Source organism: Physeter macrocephalus, chromosome 14, assembly GCF_002837175.3.
Source record: "Physeter macrocephalus isolate SW-GA chromosome 14, ASM283717v5, whole genome shotgun sequence".
Lineage (NCBI taxonomy): Eukaryota > Metazoa > Chordata > Mammalia > Artiodactyla > Physeteridae > Physeter > Physeter macrocephalus.
The window spans coordinates 131,423,722-131,439,298 of record NC_041227.1 but is presented as its reverse complement, the minus strand read 5'-3'; the positions used below and the strand labels follow the sequence as shown (position 1 = coordinate 131,439,298).

General features: G+C 48.9%; 1 protein-coding gene and 1 long non-coding RNA gene across 8 annotated transcripts; both read left to right on the top strand.

The window, feature by feature from the left end:
- The first annotated feature begins 4,622 nt into the window (after nt 1–4,622).
- On the top strand, nt 4,623–7,130 carry LOC112061843 (uncharacterized). Of its 4 annotated transcripts, none has more exons than XR_002892751.3 (4): nt 4,623–4,640; nt 5,656–5,744; nt 6,036–6,125; nt 6,868–7,130. It is a non-coding gene; the product is annotated as an uncharacterized lncRNA (long non-coding RNA). The 4 variants fall into 4 exon arrangements; XR_002892749.1 differs by lacking the exon at nt 4,623–4,640 and adding an exon at nt 5,124–5,196; XR_003682963.1 differs by lacking the exon at nt 4,623–4,640 and adding an exon at nt 5,125–5,188.
- Nucleotides 7,131–7,135: 5 nt separating this feature from the next.
- On the top strand, nt 7,136–15,120 carry AMZ2 (archaelysin family metallopeptidase 2). 4 transcript variants are annotated; one of them, XM_055089936.1, is made up of 6 exons: nt 7,136–7,211; nt 7,954–8,236; nt 8,551–8,853; nt 11,973–12,136; nt 13,433–13,609; nt 14,856–15,096. In XM_055089936.1, the coding sequence occupies exons 2-6, from the start codon at nt 7,954–7,956 to the stop codon at nt 15,009–15,011; spliced, it is 1,083 nt and encodes a 360-aa protein (XP_054945911.1). In that variant the 5' UTR covers nt 7,136–7,211; the 3' UTR covers nt 15,012–15,096. The 4 variants fall into 4 exon arrangements, with proteins under 4 accessions (XP_054945911.1, XP_028355049.2, XP_028355050.2 ...); XM_028499248.2 differs by lacking the exons at nt 7,136–7,211; nt 7,954–8,236; nt 8,551–8,853 and adding exons at nt 9,180–9,345; nt 13,076–13,207; nt 13,675–13,717 and having other exon boundaries at nt 14,856–14,927; XM_028499249.2 differs by lacking the exons at nt 7,136–7,211; nt 7,954–8,236; nt 8,551–8,853; nt 14,856–15,096 and adding exons at nt 9,180–9,345; nt 13,076–13,207; nt 13,675–13,717; nt 13,845–14,846.
- Nucleotides 15,121–15,577: the final 457 nt, after the last annotated feature.

The window sequence follows — 15,577 nt, the reverse complement described above, 5'->3', positions numbered from 1 at the left end:
ACACAGCAATCTCTGCCTTCTGGGAGCTTACAGTCTATTCTAGAAGTCAGACTGGAAAGCAAGTAATTATGATGCGATGATGGGGTGAAAGGAGAAATAGATGAACTGTTTCAAAGCAAACACAGGGGACTTCCCTGGTGGCGCAGTGGTTAAGAATCTGCCTGCCAATGCAGGGGACACGGGTTTGAGCCCTGGTCCGGGAAGATCCCGCATGCCGCGGAGCAACTAAGCCCGTGTGCCACAACTACTGAGCCTGCACTCTAGAGCCCGCGAGCCACAACTACTGAGCCCGTGTGCCACAACTACTGAAGCCCGCGTGCCTAGAGCCCATGCTCCGCAACAAGAGAAGCCACCACAATGAGAAGCCCACGCATCGCAATGAAGAGTAGCCCCTGCTCGCCGCAACTAGAGAAGGCCCGCGCACAGCAACAAAGACCCAACGCAGCCAAATATAAGTAAGTAAATGTATAAAAGACTATACATATATATATACATTTATATGTGAATCACTTTGCTGTACAGCAGAAATTAATACATTGTAAATCAACTGTACGTCAATAAAATAAATTTTTAAAAAAAGTAACACAAGAAAATCTCTCAGGGGCTTCCCTGGCGGTGCAGTGGTTGCGAGTCCGCCTGCCGATGCAGGGGACGCGGGTTCGTGCCCCGGTCTGGGAAGATCCCACATGCCGTGGAGCGGCTGGGCCCATGAGCCGTGGCCGCTGAGCCTGCGCGTCCGGAGCCTGTGCTCCGCAACGGGAGAGACCACAACAGTGAGAGGCCCGCGTACCGAAAAAAAAACAGAAAAAAGAAAAAAACTCTCAGAATGTAAGGGTAAGTATCTCAAGATTGAAGCGCCTGGGACTTCCCTGGTGGTCCAGGGGTTAAGACTCCCGCGCTTCCAATGGGGGCACAGGTTCAATCCCTGGTTGGGGAAGTTCTGCATGCCGTCGGCTGTGGCCAAAAGAAAAAATTGAAGGGCCCAATGAGGGAGAAACAAAATGAATGGGGGAAAATGTCTCAGGCCAGGACACATCTTTAAAAACTTTACAAACTAAGAGTTCTTCAGCACTCTAAGGATAAAGAGAAAATCGTAAGATCTTCCTTAAAAAAAGCAGGTAACATACCAAGGATTAGGAATCAAAGTGGCATTACTGGAAGTGAGAAGAAAATGGAACAGAATTTTCACAATTCTGAGAGAAAATGATTTTCAACCTAAAATTCCACACCAATCCAGGGAAACTCTCAGTCAAGGACGAGGGTAGAATAAAAACATTTTCAGATATGCAAGATTTCCAAATATTTACCTCTATGCATCTTTATTCCCAAAGGTTCTGGGGGATGTGCTACACCAATCAAAGGAGTGAGTCGAGAAAGAGGAGGACAAGGAGCTTAAAAATGTAAGAAACAGGGGATCCAACAGAGCAGAGTGTAGTGCCAGGGCGATACCTGTGTAGCAGTCCTAAAGGGGACCAGTTCAGGCTGAAACAGGGGGATGGAGAGCTCCAGGATAAAGATTCCCAGAAAAAAAAAAAAAGTAACTAATGTGCTATGTAGAAAATATTATTGGCAAATGTATAACAGAGATGATGACGTATTTTAAAAAAAAGAATTAGATCATACGAAAGAAACTAGGCAAATTAATCTTTTATAATTTAAAAAAGAAAGTAAACCAAATAATAGAAATGAAATGATTATGAACTCCAGGCAAAAATCGAGTTCTACAGGAAACAAAGCATGGTCATAGTACACTACTCGACTTTGCAGTGAACAGTGTTTGCATAATCATCGTAACGCGAGCACTGACTATAGAGTCAATCAAAATTTGTGATGTGCCCACATCAAGAGGAATGGGAGGTGGGGAGTGTGAGGGTGAACAAAGAAGTTAAGTCCCCATCTATCACGGCAATAAGTCAGTCGATGCTACCTCACATCAACAGATCAAGAAATCTCACTACACACACGCCATTTACACACACGGAGATAAATACCAGGGAAAACAGCTGAGGAGCTGAGATCGGGAGCCTCTTGGAAGCTGGCCAACGGGGTGGGGGCTACTACTTCTCATTACAATCCTTTTAGTACTACTTGGCGTTTAAAGACACGTACTTGAAATATTTTCACAGATTTAGTAATTTTTAAATAAAATCAAAGAAGTAGGAAAAAGAACTATAGTTGATCATTAATGCACATAGATCTCTAGTGGAATGTCAGGGTGAGTAAAATTCAGAGATGGTAGGGAAGATGGATTGGGGAGAGGGTGAAGGGCTACAATTAAAATATGAGTCCATACTGGTACGTTTTAATTGTCCTGTGGTTATTTATGAGAATTTACTTGGTTCTAGAAAATATATACTGAAGTATTTAGGTGATTGCGGAAACTGGCTGAAGATTACATAGGGATTCTTTATACCATTCTTGCCACTTTTCTGTAAACTTGCGTAAATGGACATCATGTCTGCAACTTACTCTCAAATGGTTCAGGGGGAAATATACTTATATTATATTATATTATATATAATACAGAGAGACAGAGACAGACAGGAAACTTTATGAGAATTTACTTGGTTCTAGAAAATATATACTGAAGTATTTAGGTGTAAATGGACATCATGTCTGCAACTTACTCTCAAATGGTTCAGGGGGAAATATACTTATATTATATTATATTATATATAATACAGAGAGACAGAGACAGACAGGAAACAGACAGAGAGACTCAGAGGGAGAGAGAGAGACAGTGAAAGTAAATGAAGTAAAATGTTAATTGCGGAAACTGGCTGAAGATTACATAGGGATTCTTTGTACCATTCTTGCCACTTTTCTGTAAACTTGCTTTTTTTTTTTTTTCTTTTGCGGTACGCGGGCCTCTCACTGTTGTGGCCTCTCCTGTGGCGGAGCATGTGGGATCTTCCCGGACCGGGGCACGAACCCGTGTCCCCTGCATCGGCAGGCGGGCTCTCAACCACTGCCCCACCAGGGAAGCCCTCTTTTTTAAAAAAAAAATCAATTTTATTTATTTTTGGTTGTGTGGGGTCTTCGTTGCTGCGCACGGGCTTTCTCTAGTTGCGGCGAGCAAGGGCTACTCTTCGTTGCCATGCTTGGGCTTCTCATTGCGGTGGCTTCTCTTGTTGTGGAGCATGGGCTCTAGGCGCGTGGGCTTCAGTAGTTGTGGCATGTGGGCTCAGCAGTTGTGGCTCGCGGGCTCTAGAGCGCAGGCTCAGTACTTGCGGTGCACAGGCTTAGTTGCTCTCCGGCATGTGGGATCTTCCCGGACCAGGGCTCGAACCCGTGTCCCCTGCATTGGCAGGCGGATTCTTAACCACTGCACCACCAGGGAAGTCCCAAGCTTGCAACTCTTTCAAAATACAGTTGACCCTTGAACAACACGGGGCATTAGGAGCGCCGACCCCTTGCAGTCGGAAAATCTGCATATAACTTTTCAGTCAAACCTCTGTTTCCTCAGCTTCACATCCGTGGATGCAACCAACCAAGGATCTTGTAGCACTGCCGTATGTATATAGTGAAAAAAATCTGTGCATAGGTGGATCTGTGCAGTTCAAACCCCTGTTGTTCAAGGGTCAACTGTTAACAGTTTTTGTCACTTGATCGATCAGAAAAAAGTATTGGAATGGTTTTCATTTTATTTTGAGTAAAGTTGAACCCTTTTATGTTACTGGCTCATTCAAAGTACCTGTTCTTTGCTCGTTTCATGTCATGATGTCCATCGCCTTAAAGTCATTTAAAAATCCTTCACCTGCCATATACTTTGCATTTCTTTACCCCGTTCTGCAGTCTTCTAATCTTGTTACAAAATTTCTTTTTGGACAACCTGGATGATTCTAAACATGAGAACCTCTCCCAGAGGTTGCTTTGCAGCAGTAGGACAGGGGCTTATAATGAAAAACAGGACTGAGGAGTATCTTGGAGTTAAGGCTGGGAGGGCAGGAGTCATATCTGGGGCTGGCTCGGGGGGAGCTGGGCGTCCCTTTAGGTGAGGTCGTGAATAAGGGTTTGACGAAACAGGATTACAAACGGCCAGGTGTTCCCCAGGTTCCTTCCTAGGAAGCCGTCAGGACAGAGGGGCTGGTGAGCGCGGTGCGAACCTGGGGAAGAATGACGGGAGCTGGACAGAAAGGAGCGAGTGGGAGGCGGGGGCTTGTTCGGAGGCCCCCGCCTCGAAGGGAGGGGGATGCTGATGGCGCGGCGCTGTCTCCTTGGCAGCACTCGGTGGCCTTGGCCAGCCCCGCCGTCCACGCGTCCCGACGTCGAGATGAGCGCTGGCAGCACGAAGGGGTAGCACACGGATGAGATGAGGGATCCTCCGCTTCGATCCCGCAACCTCCCAGGGCTGAAGGGGGCCTTCGGGATCGGAGCTGGACCCTCCCGTCCCGCACACAGAGGCCGCAGAGCTGCTTCAGTCCTACCGCCCGCGAGCGCCTCTCCTACTTCCCAGCCCGTCTCCAGCGCCGGGAGACACCAACGGGCGCATCCCGGAAGAAGAGAAGCCCCGCCGAGCCGCGTGTCCCTGACGCCCCCTCCGCGCCGCCCGCCCGTGGGCGCATCCCCGCGCCGGGCCGTGAGTCCACCAGCGGCCGCCGCGGACTCGCTTCCGCGCCGGTGGACTCTGTCACGCCGAGGTCTCTGCTCACACCCACGGCCAGCCGAGCACGTGCACGAGCAGCTGACCCCGCGGCGCGGTCGCGGCCGGGGAGCGGCGCCCCGGGAGGTCAGGGCGGAAAGGCCGAGCGCGGGGCTGATCTCAGCGCCTCGTGGCCCCCTCGTGACCGCGTTTCGCCCGAGAACCTGGGGCCACGGCGGCCAATAGGACTCGGGCCCCGAGCCCTCGAGACTGCCTCGCGCGGCCGGGCGGGGCGTGGAGCGCAGCGTGGGGCGCGGGGGCGGGGCGTGGAGCGCGGGGGCGGGGCAGGGCCGTGACAAGGCGTCAAGGGGCGTGGGCGGGGCGCGGGCGCGAGGCGCGACGGCCGGACGTGGAGCGCGGCGGCGGGGCGTGGAACGCGGCGGGGGCGGGGCATGGAGCGCGGGGCCGTGACAGGGCGTCAAGGGGCGGGGCACAACGGAGCGTGCGTGCTACGGTGGGGCGTGGCGTCGCGCGAAGGGGCGGGGCACGGCGTCGGGCGCAGGGCACGGCGCAGGGCACGGCGTGGGCGGTGTCGACGCCCTGACGGTGACGGGGTGAGGGTGGCGGGGTGAGGTTGGTGGGGTGTGGTTGGAACCTCCGGGCTGGGGCCTCCTGGCCGGGCGGCCGGCTGGTAGAGGATGGGGACGGTCGCTGTCGTTGGGGAGGGAGGAAGATGTGGGAGGAGCAGCCGTGGCGGAAGCGGGGAGGACGGCAGGGGCGGGAGTGTCTTGGGAGAGCCAGGCCAGACTTCCTCGGGTGGAAAAGACGAAGCGAGAGTCCCCGGGGATCCCCCAGGCCGCCCCCTACCGGGCCGGGTCGCACTGGCGCGGGGCCGAGCCCAAGGAGCGAGTTGCTATGGACACCCGGTCAGGGTGGCCGTCCGCTTCCGGTCCCGGCGCGCCGGCAGCTTTCGGGCCCCCATCCCCCGAAGTGGCCCCCATCCCCCGAAGTGACCCGCACCTGGGAGGCCGGAGGAGGCCTCCTGACGTTTGACACCGCCTTTTTACTGTTAGGGTGAAGGCACCACGGGCTCCCGCCCAGGCCCAGACATGCCGGTCCTTGTGAGGCAGAAACTTGAGAGGGAGCCATCCTCTCCCTGAAGGTGGGTAGAACGACAGGACGTTGTCCTGGAGGAGAAGTCGCATTTTGGCCCATTGTGGAGCCGCCGTGAGGACGAGCCTCTGCTCATAGGAGAGCTTTGACAAGAGAGAGCTTCGTTTTGGGGATTTCTTCCACACTCTGGAACGCAGAGTTCAGATGTCTAGCCAGGACAGCCATTCGCTTAAACTTTCCCATCAATTGCCTATCATAAACTGGAGGAAATGTAGATAATTAGAAAATGTGATAGTTGCAGACAGTGACGTCCAGTTTTTTCCTTTCCTCACTCACAAAGCCTCGCGGTGGAACAGCTGTCTGACCCATTCAAAGGGAAGGATGAAATCTCTGCGCAGGCACGCGATGTGAATGGAAGAGGCCCGTCACTGTGAGTCTGGCTTTTAGTCACCTGGTGTCTTCCTCAGGGTGACACGACCCGGAGACGATGAACTTAAGTGGCTGAGATATATTATCAGCCTGCAGTTAAGTTACAGCAACGGCAAGATTTACATTAGTTCTCTTTCCATTTGGTCGTGAACATCTTTGAGTCACACTGGAAAGGATGAGTATTTTTCATGTGGCCCTAATGAGTCAGTTTATAATATTATTACCCAAATGGCAGAAGGAAATGGGAAATCAGGTCATGTTTTATGGTTACCACCAGTTTTGTTTTGTTTTTTGTTGCGGTACGCGGGCCTCTCACCGTCGCGGCCTCTCCCGTTGCGGAGCACAGGCTCCGGATGCGCAGGCTCAGCGGCCACGGCCCACGGGCCCAGCCGCTCCGCGGCATGTGGGATCCTCCCAGACCGGGGCACCTGCATCGGCAGGCGGACTCTCAACCACTGCTCCACCAGGGAAGCCCACCACTAGTTTTTATAATAGGAGCAGGTTCCCTGAGAGATGGAGGAATGAATTTCATGGTTGTCTCTTCACTCTTTCAGAGACCCTCCCCAAGAAATTGATTACAAATGGGCAAACAGTAATTTGGAGTGATCACTCCAAGGCATTAGCAATCAATCAGTCATTCCATGCTAGAGGGAAATAAAAGATGTCTATGGAGGATGTACATAGGTTAAAGTCACCACTATGGATATGCATTTTATATTTGGCTACTTGTGTTTTTCTGGTAGATGCAAACAGTACGGCACTCTGAACACACACTAAAGACAGCTCTCATCTCAAAGAACCCAGCGCTTGTGTCACAGTATGAGAAGTTAGATGCTGGGGAAAAGCGTCTGATGGACGAAGCCTTCCGGCCAGACAGTGATCTCTTTGGACCCATTACTTTGCATTCGCAGTCAGACTGGATAACCTCCCATCCTGAGGCTCCCCAAGACTTTGAAGAGTTTTTCAATGATCTTTACAGAAAGACACCTTCTCCACAGAAGCACAGTATTTAGCTGTCTGACCCATTCAAAGGGAAGGATGAAATCTCTGCGCAGGCACGCGATGTGAATGGAAGAGGCCCGTCACTGTGAGTCTGGCTTTTAGTCACCTGGTGTCTTCCTCAGGGTGACACGACCCGGAGACGATGAACTTAAGTGGCTGAGATATATTATCAGCCTGCAGTTAAGTTACAGCAACGGCAAGATTTACATTAGTTCTCTTTCCATTTGGTCGTGAACATCTTTGAGTCACACTGGAAAGGATGAGTATTTTTCATGTGGCCCTAATGAGTCAGTTCATAATATTATTACCCAAATGGCAGGAGGAAATGGGAAATCAGGTCATGTTTTATGGTTACCACCAGTTTTGTTTTGTTTTTTGTTGCGGTACGCGGGCCTCTCACCGTCGCGGCCTCTCCCGTTGCGGAGCACAGGCTCCGGATGCGCAGGCTCAGCGGCCACGGCCCACGGGCCCGGCCGCTCCGCGGCATGTGGGATCCTCCCAGACCGGGGCACCTGCATCGGCAGGCGGACTCTCAACCACTGCTCCACCAGGGAAGCCCACCACTAGTTTTTATAATAGGAGCAGGTTCCCTGAGAGATGGAGGAATGAATTTCATGGTTGTCTCTTCACTCTTTCAGAGACCCTCCCCAAGAAATTGATTACAAATGGGCAAACAGTAATTTGGAGTGATCACTCCAAGGCATTAGCAATCAATCAGTCATTCCATGCTAGAGGGAAATAAAAGATGTCTATGGAGGATGTACATAGGTTAAAGTCACCACTATGGATATGCATTTTATATTTGACTACTTGTGTTTTTCTGGTAGATGCAAACAGTACGGCACTCTGAACACACACTAAAGACAGCTCTCATCTCAAAGAACCCAGCGCTTGTGTCACAGTATGAGAAGTTAGATGCTGGGGAAAAGCGTCTGATGGACGAAGCCTTCCGGCCAGACAGTGATCTCTTTGGACCCATTACTTTGCATTCGCAGTCAGACTGGATAACCTCCCATCCTGAGGCTCCCCAAGACTTTGAAGAGTTTTTCAATGATCTTTACAGAAAGACACCTTCTCCACAGAAGCACAGTATTTATATACAGTGCATTGGTATATATTGGATTTGGTTTGGTTTTGCAAGGGTGCTGTTGCCAGGGATAGTTTGGCTTGTCGATCTCATTCAAGCGGGCAGTTTTTATAATCATTTTTGACATTCATTCCCAAGGTGGAAGGTTTGTAGCCAAACTGCCTTAAAAGAGGATGTTTTGTTTCTTTCTAACTCGTATTCACCTCAGTGAACGATAAAGGTGTATTGAAAATTTACAGTTGGTTTGTGTCTAATTCCAAATTTCTAATTCTAGACTGAGGTAAAGGCTATTTGAATCATCTCATAGTCTGTTTTAAAATTTTCTTCCATGTTATAGGATTGCTAGGAAACACCAGAAGTATCAGTGAAGAATATGTGAAATGGCTCAAGGGCTACTGTGAAGCATTTTTCTATGGCTTGACGGTAAAACTCCTAGAACCAGTTCCTGTCTCTGCAACGAGGTGCTCCTTTAGAATCAATGATAACACGCAGAACCTACAGATTCATGCAGGGCAGATCCTGAAGTTCTTAAAAAAGAAGAAACCTGAAGATGCCTTTTGTGTTGTGGGAATAACAATGATCGATCTTTACCCAAGAGACTCCTGGAATTTTGTCTTTGGACAGGCCTCTTTGACAGATGGTATTCCTTTTTGACATTGTTGGTAGACACTTCCTCAACTTGAGACTATTTAAGGATTTTGAAAGAGGGAATAAATTCCAACCAATTACAATTTTGATACTTAAGACTGTGTAGTATTTCTGGTGTGGCATCCTGCCATAAAGGGAAGGATGCTGTTGATAGACCCCTTTGATCTGGGTTTCTCCACAGGTTGGCCGTTCGGTGCCTAAACAGCTTTACAATTTGAATTGAGTTTTTTATATATATATATATATATATATATATACACACATATATACACATATATACACATATGTTTATGTGTGTGTGTATATATCTATCTATGTATCTATACATATCACACGCGTGTTTCTTTTTAAATAGGGCAGATCCTGAAGTTCTTAAAAAAGAAGAAACCTGAAGATGCCTTTTGTGTTGTGGGAATAACAATGATCGATCTTTACCCAAGAGACTCCTGGAATTTTGTCTTTGGACAGGCCTCTTTGACAGATGGTATTCCTTTTTGACATTGTTGGTAGACACTTCCTCAACTTGAGACTATTTAAGGATTTTGAAAGAGGGAATAAATTCCAACCAATTACAATTTTGATACTTAAGACTGTGTAGTATTTGTGGTGTGGCATCCTGCCATAAAGGGAAGGATGCTGTTGATAGACCCCTTTGAGCTGGGTTTCTCCACAGGTTGGCCGTTCGGTGCCTGTGTGACCTTGAAGCTAATAATACCTATTTCACAGTGTCATTTTGAGATAATTTACATAAGAGTGCTGATCCGTAAAAAGTGTGTACATATGCCTGGCACATATATAGGCATTCAGCACAACAGGTGGTAAATGTAGATAATTCAGCGGCAAGGTGAATTAAATAAGGATATTTGAATTGTCATTAATGTAAGCGAAAATCTTGCTGATTGTTTTTTAGCTCATTTAGTAGCCTTCTTGCACAGATGAGGTAGCTGTAGACTGATTTACAAGTGTGCTTCATATCCAGTGTCTCGGGACATTTTGTTATTTTATTTATGGTCAATTTCAGTCTTTGACTTGAAGTAAAATAAACTTTGACTCATTGCAAACCCTGCTTGATAACACTGGGGGTGGGAAAGGATCCAGAAGCAGATCATATTTTTGCCTGTTTTGTTTTTCTTTTTGCCTTCTCCCCACCCCTCTGTTTTTGCTCTTATTTTTCTACCCTTTTCCCCCAGGATCTAAAACAGGTTTCAAGGGGAAAAGTCCAGTAAACTGAGGGGCATGATTGTCCATTAGCGTTCTGGGGAGGGGGAGCAAGTAGCAGGGCCTGTATGCGCACAGAGGTTATAGACTGGCTGCTACATCAGCCCAGGGTTTGCTGGGGTGGGGGCTCTCGCTGACAAATGTTTCTTCTTATTAGAGACGCCCCTCTCCTCCCCGTTCACCAGAGGTGGGGGCCTAGGGTGCTGTGGAGCCTCTTCTTCTTTCCCAGCCCTTCATCCTCTCCCAGCCCTTCATCCTCTCCCAGCCCTTCATCCTCACTCTCCATGGACATTCTTACAGCTCCAGCCCCCCCTGCCCCCATGACCTTACTAACACACTGTCTCGCAGACTTGGGTCACTGCTGTGCCCCTGAGTTTTTGTACGAGCTTTCTATCAGAGATAAATTTTTATGAGCTAAATCTTTATTTCCCCTTTTATTATTAACCTGATAGAGATGGAACGATTAAAAAAAATTTAAGCAATGTATTTATCTAGATATTGTTAACTAATCTATGTTATGCATTTGAGGTCAGGAAGCACTCCCCCCCAAATGTTTCTATTTAGTTCTTTTTTTTTTCTTAGTAAGTTTCTTAAATACTGTGTGATGTAAGAGAAGATGTAGTAGGAGAGCAGGGGTGAACTGCTGTGCAGTGAGACAGTATCCTACTACAAGTGACTTCATTCTGTCCAAGTTTATAAAGATTGGTATTTTAAAATTGAGAAATATTTAATTACCAAAGGAAATAATCTGTTGGTAGGATTATTAGAAGAAAAAAATGTTCTTGCTGAAGGTATTATAGTGAAATATACCCACACTTGTTTGGTCAGAGGAGGTCACTTGTGACGGGAGTAGGTTTATCTTTTTTTAACTTCCAGAATGCTCTCTTCCCCTAAATCTCAAATACCAAGGTGGGGTGAGGTGCATTCTTTTTGAATCAAATTCGGTTGGACAAACTTACTATGAATTCACTTCCTTGACCCAAATGTTCCTTACTACTTTGGAAGAGCAACTGAAAGAGGCGTACATGAAAGCAACAGTGTAAACGAGTGGAATCATAAAGCAGTCAGTCCCCTTTAGAAAACGAGTGGTGCGTCAGTCTGTTCTCTGTGCAGAGATGGTTGAAACTAGCCTAGGTGTCACAGGAAGTCAGTTTACAGGGGTGTTTGTTCTGGTCACCGGCACAGCTGCAGAGAGAGTTGTGCTGTGTTTACAGGAGGGAGGACAGGAGAGGTTCTTCTCTCTGAAGGCAGGGTCCAAACATGGTCACCAAGGCAGTGGGGCAGTGGCCGGATGTCTTCCTGTATAGCAGGGCATGAGGGAAGGACGGGACCCTCAGTGACATGCACGGCACCGAGATCTGTTTACCGTGATCTTCCAGAGCGAGGTCGTGAGCCTGTGGTTCAGTCACTCTGTCGCTCCTTTTGGAGTACTTGATTTGGGCTATTTAAGAAAATGACTTCTTTTTTTTTTTTTTTTTTTTCTTTTTTTGCCACTTGGCTTGCGGGACCTTAGTTCCCCAACTAGGAATTGAACCCGGGCCCACGGCAGTGAAAGCTCAGAGTCCTAACCACTGGACTGCCAGGGAATTCCCCCCAAAATGACTTCTTTTGTGGGGAAAAAAACTCTCTGGAACTTAAAATTTCTTAAGAATTTGAGGTCAAGATCATTGAGTTTTACAGAACAGAGCAGGTCGGTTAGCAGAAGATTCTGATCGGGAAATCTGGGGCAGAAGTCTCCTTTGTCTGGGCAAACCTTAGCCAAGCTTAGTGGGGCTGCGGGCACTCACTAGGACAGACGGGCACTCCCCAGCCAGGTGCCCAAGCGGGCTCTTTTTTAGTCTTTTCTTCAGGAATCTTCCTCTTTTCCCGTCATCGCCTGTCCTCTTTTCCTAGGTGTGGGGATATTCAGCTTTGCCAGGTACGGCAGTGATTTTTACAGCTCACACTACGAAGGCAAACTGAAGAAGCTGCAGAAGAAATCTTCAAGTGACTACTCAGTTTTTGATAATTATTACGTTCCTGAAGTGACTAGTGTTTTGCTGCTTCGGTCCTGTAAGGTGAGCTGTTTAAACAGTCCACCCGGAGTGATTTTTTAAGAGATCTCGATCCCCTGAATTTATATATCCACAGTCTTTAAAGTAGTTTTATAAATGAGTTTGTGTTATGTGTATACTTTTGGTGGATACTGCTTGACTGAAGTTATCAATAAAACCGGAATGGAAATGGTACCTTCATACTGAAATGTACAGTATCTGTGACAGTTTTTTGTCCTGTTAGTTGCACGCGGCCTTGGCTGTACCCGTCTACTGACTGTCAGCTTAATTCCAGAATTCTGGGTGGGTAGGGACGCCGTGCTCGTCGAGTCGGGCTAACTCCCTGGGGCCTGCGGGACCCCTGCGGTCTTCTGGCTCCTGGGGGGGAAGGGGCCTTCCCCTTGGCCTCCGGGCCGCCTGCTGCAGCTGCTGGGCCTGCTGCTGGTTCCTCGTGTCTCCCCTTGCCCTGCTCCGTGGAAAGCCTGTCTCCTCGTTTCCCCCTTTCTTCATAGCCAGACGGGCTTTTCCGCTTTCACCACTGCTGCGTGTCGGGGGTAGAGAACGACACCTGATGGAGTGACGGTTTCAGAGTACAGCCGACTCTTAAGCGACATGGCTTTGAACCGCACGGGTCCACTTACGTGCGGTGTTTCTCGCTGGCGCCATAGGTACTGCCCTACCGCAAGGGCCCGTGGAGCCGCGGAGGCAGAGGGCTGACTGTAAAGCCAGAGCAGGTTCTTGACTGCAGGGGGGTTGCTGCCCCCGCCCGCCCCCCCGCCTCGTTCAAGGGTCAGCTGTGTGCTCCCTGCATTAATGTGCTTGTTAACAGGCAGTTCAAGCTCCTCCCCTCCTGCCTACCGGCCCGGCATCTCTGGGGGAAGGGCCTCGGAATCTAAATGTTAGCCAGCATCCCACTGGTCCAGAGCAGTGGCCTCAACCACTGATGGGGATTTTTGCCACCAGGGACTAGCTGGCCGCGTCTGGAGACATCTCTGGCTGTCACGGCGGGGCAGGGGATGCTGCTGGCAGCTGGCGGGTAGGGGCCAGGGCTGCAGCTCAACACCCTACAGAGCCACGGAAGGTCCCGTCCAACGCGTGAGTGGTGTCGAGGTGGGGGAGCCCCAGGCGGGGCAGGAGCGGAAGGCGGTGAGGCGTTCAGGGAAAGGAGGGACTAAGCCCTTGGGCAGACTGAGGTCTTGCTGGTGATGGTAAGGGAGCTCGCTCCTGTGAATTGGTTTCTCGGAAGAGCAGGCAGAAGAAGGGGGTGTACCTTGTTGCTGACGGCCGTGGCGCCTAAGCCTCCACGTGAGTGTCTTGCAGACTTTAACCCATGAGATTGGACATACCTCTGGACTTCGGCGCTGCCGGTGGCTCGCATGCCTGATGCAAGGCTCCAACCACTTGGAAGAAGCTGACCGGCGTCCCCTCGACCTTCGCCCCATCCGTTTACGCAAGTTGCAGAGTGCTGTCGGCTCCCACCTGAAAGACAGATACAAAGTAAGTGGGGGAAGCCGTAAAGGGGGAAGTGGTTATTTCAGTAGCAAACTACCGTTTTCTATTAGGCCCTTCTCTGGAGGCGATTTATCAGAGGAAATTAGTGCAAAGGTAAGCAGGAAGCTGTGGTTTAAAAAAAAATGCGAAGAAATATCTTTCTTAAAAACTTTGACCTGCCTTACACTTAGAATTCAATGAGAAATGGTGGAAGAGGTTTCTGTGTCTCCCGTTCATCTAGGGCCAGAGAGCATGACTTTGCAGAGCAGAATAAATATTGACAAGCGAGGCAAAGTTCATGTTTTAAAACTATGAAGGGACTTCCCTGGTAGTGCAGTGGTTAAGAATGCGCATGCCAGTGCGGGGGACGTGGGTTCCAGCCCTGGCCTGGGAAGATCCCACGTGCCGCGGAGCAGCTGAGCCCGCGCGCCACAACTACTGAGCCTGCGCTCTAGAGCCCGCGAGCCACAACTGCCGAGCCCGCGAGCCACAACTACTGAAGCCCACGTGCCTAGAGCCCGTGCTCCGCAGCAAGGGAAGCCACCGCAACGAGAAGCCCGCGCACCACAATGAAGAGTAGCCTCCGCTCGCAGCAACTAGAGAAAGCCTTCGCGCAGCAATGAAGACCCAACACAGCCAAAAATAAATAAATAATTTACGTTAAAAAACCCCAAAAACTATGAATATGTGGAAGTGATTTATCTTTCCACATGTGGGACAAGGGTATATGATATTCATTAGGAGGAAGGCATGATTTTAAGAAGGGGGGAAAGTATCTAATCTCGACGTGCAAGTGAATGTCTGTGTGTCCACAAACATAGCGACTGCAGTCCATGTCTACACGTGTGTCTTCACATATGTATATCTGCCATGCCTGTGTGTACACTTAACAGGTGTATACATATCCCCGTCAAATTACAACCGCGGTATAATGCCTTGTGGAACACTTAGCAAGTTGAGAAAAGAAAATAATTATCCTCCCACCTTCAGAAAACTGTGAGGACTAAGTGTAATTCTAATCGTCTCTCCTGTGCCTCCTCCCGACTGTCCTGTGTGCTCACAGCTGGCGTGTTTCTGGTGCGTGCCCTCTGACAAGCATGGTCTCACCTTCGTGACCATCTTTATCAAATGGAACATCTCCGTGGGGTAGCATAAGTCACCGATGTAGATAACTTGATTTGGAAGCTAATGTTTTTCTCTTGCCTAAGTCTGTTTTGCTGGGCTTTGTTAAACGATGAATCTGTTTTTCAAGGCGCTGGTGAGGTGGGTTGATACTGAGTCCACTGACACACCTACAGTTACTCCAAAACCCAGTCGCGCGGATCCTCTGAGTTTGCCAAAACCTGTGGAAGCCTTTAAAGAATGGAAAGAGTGGATAACAAAATGCCTTGCTGTTCTCCAGAAATGAGAGCCTTCAAATAGGAATAATTAAAATAAACACTTGCACGTTATGCTTTCATTTGGGTGGAGTACTGTACTGCATTGGAATAAACTGTTACACTGATTCTGTGCTGTGTCAAACTAACAGTGGAATTTTTTTTAAAAGCACCGGAACTTGGAACTTCGAACTGAGGCTCATTTACAATGATAAAAATTGGAAACTCTTTCTCTTCTGTCTTGGTAGCCTGGTCTGTGGCAGCAAGCACAACATTTCCATTCTTCAGATACGTTTATGTCTCCTGAGAGAGCTAGGGCCAGCAGTAACTAGTAAGTAACAAATCCTGTAAAAACAGCTCTCCCCGTCCTGAGAAAGGATTTCCAAGGAACATAATTTCCAGAGGATGATTTCTGGTTCCGTTTTTAGAAAGAGGTGCTCCCCGTCTGCCGACCGGGCCACGGCACTTTCTCCATTCACACCCTTCTGCTTTTCTGCAAACTTTTCCACCCTTGGGGGCCGCCTTACCTCTTTTTTTCCTTTGCTTATTGCTAGCCCTTCCCTGAAAGAAGCAACAGCTCACTTCAGTTTTTAGCAGC

Excerpts from the sequence above, each read along its gene's own strand:
- AMZ2 (XM_055089936.1), top strand. The coding sequence starts at position 7,954 with ATGCAAACAGTACGGCACTCTGAACACACACTAAAGACAGCTCTCATC. Across the intron at positions 8,854-11,972 it reads ACAGGCCTCTTTGACAGATG|GTGTGGGGATATTCAGCTTT; the intron begins GTATTCCTTTTT and ends CTCTTTTCCTAG. Across the intron at positions 13,610-14,855 it reads ACCTGAAAGACAGATACAAA|GCGCTGGTGAGGTGGGTTGA; the intron begins GTAAGTGGGGGA and ends CTGTTTTTCAAG.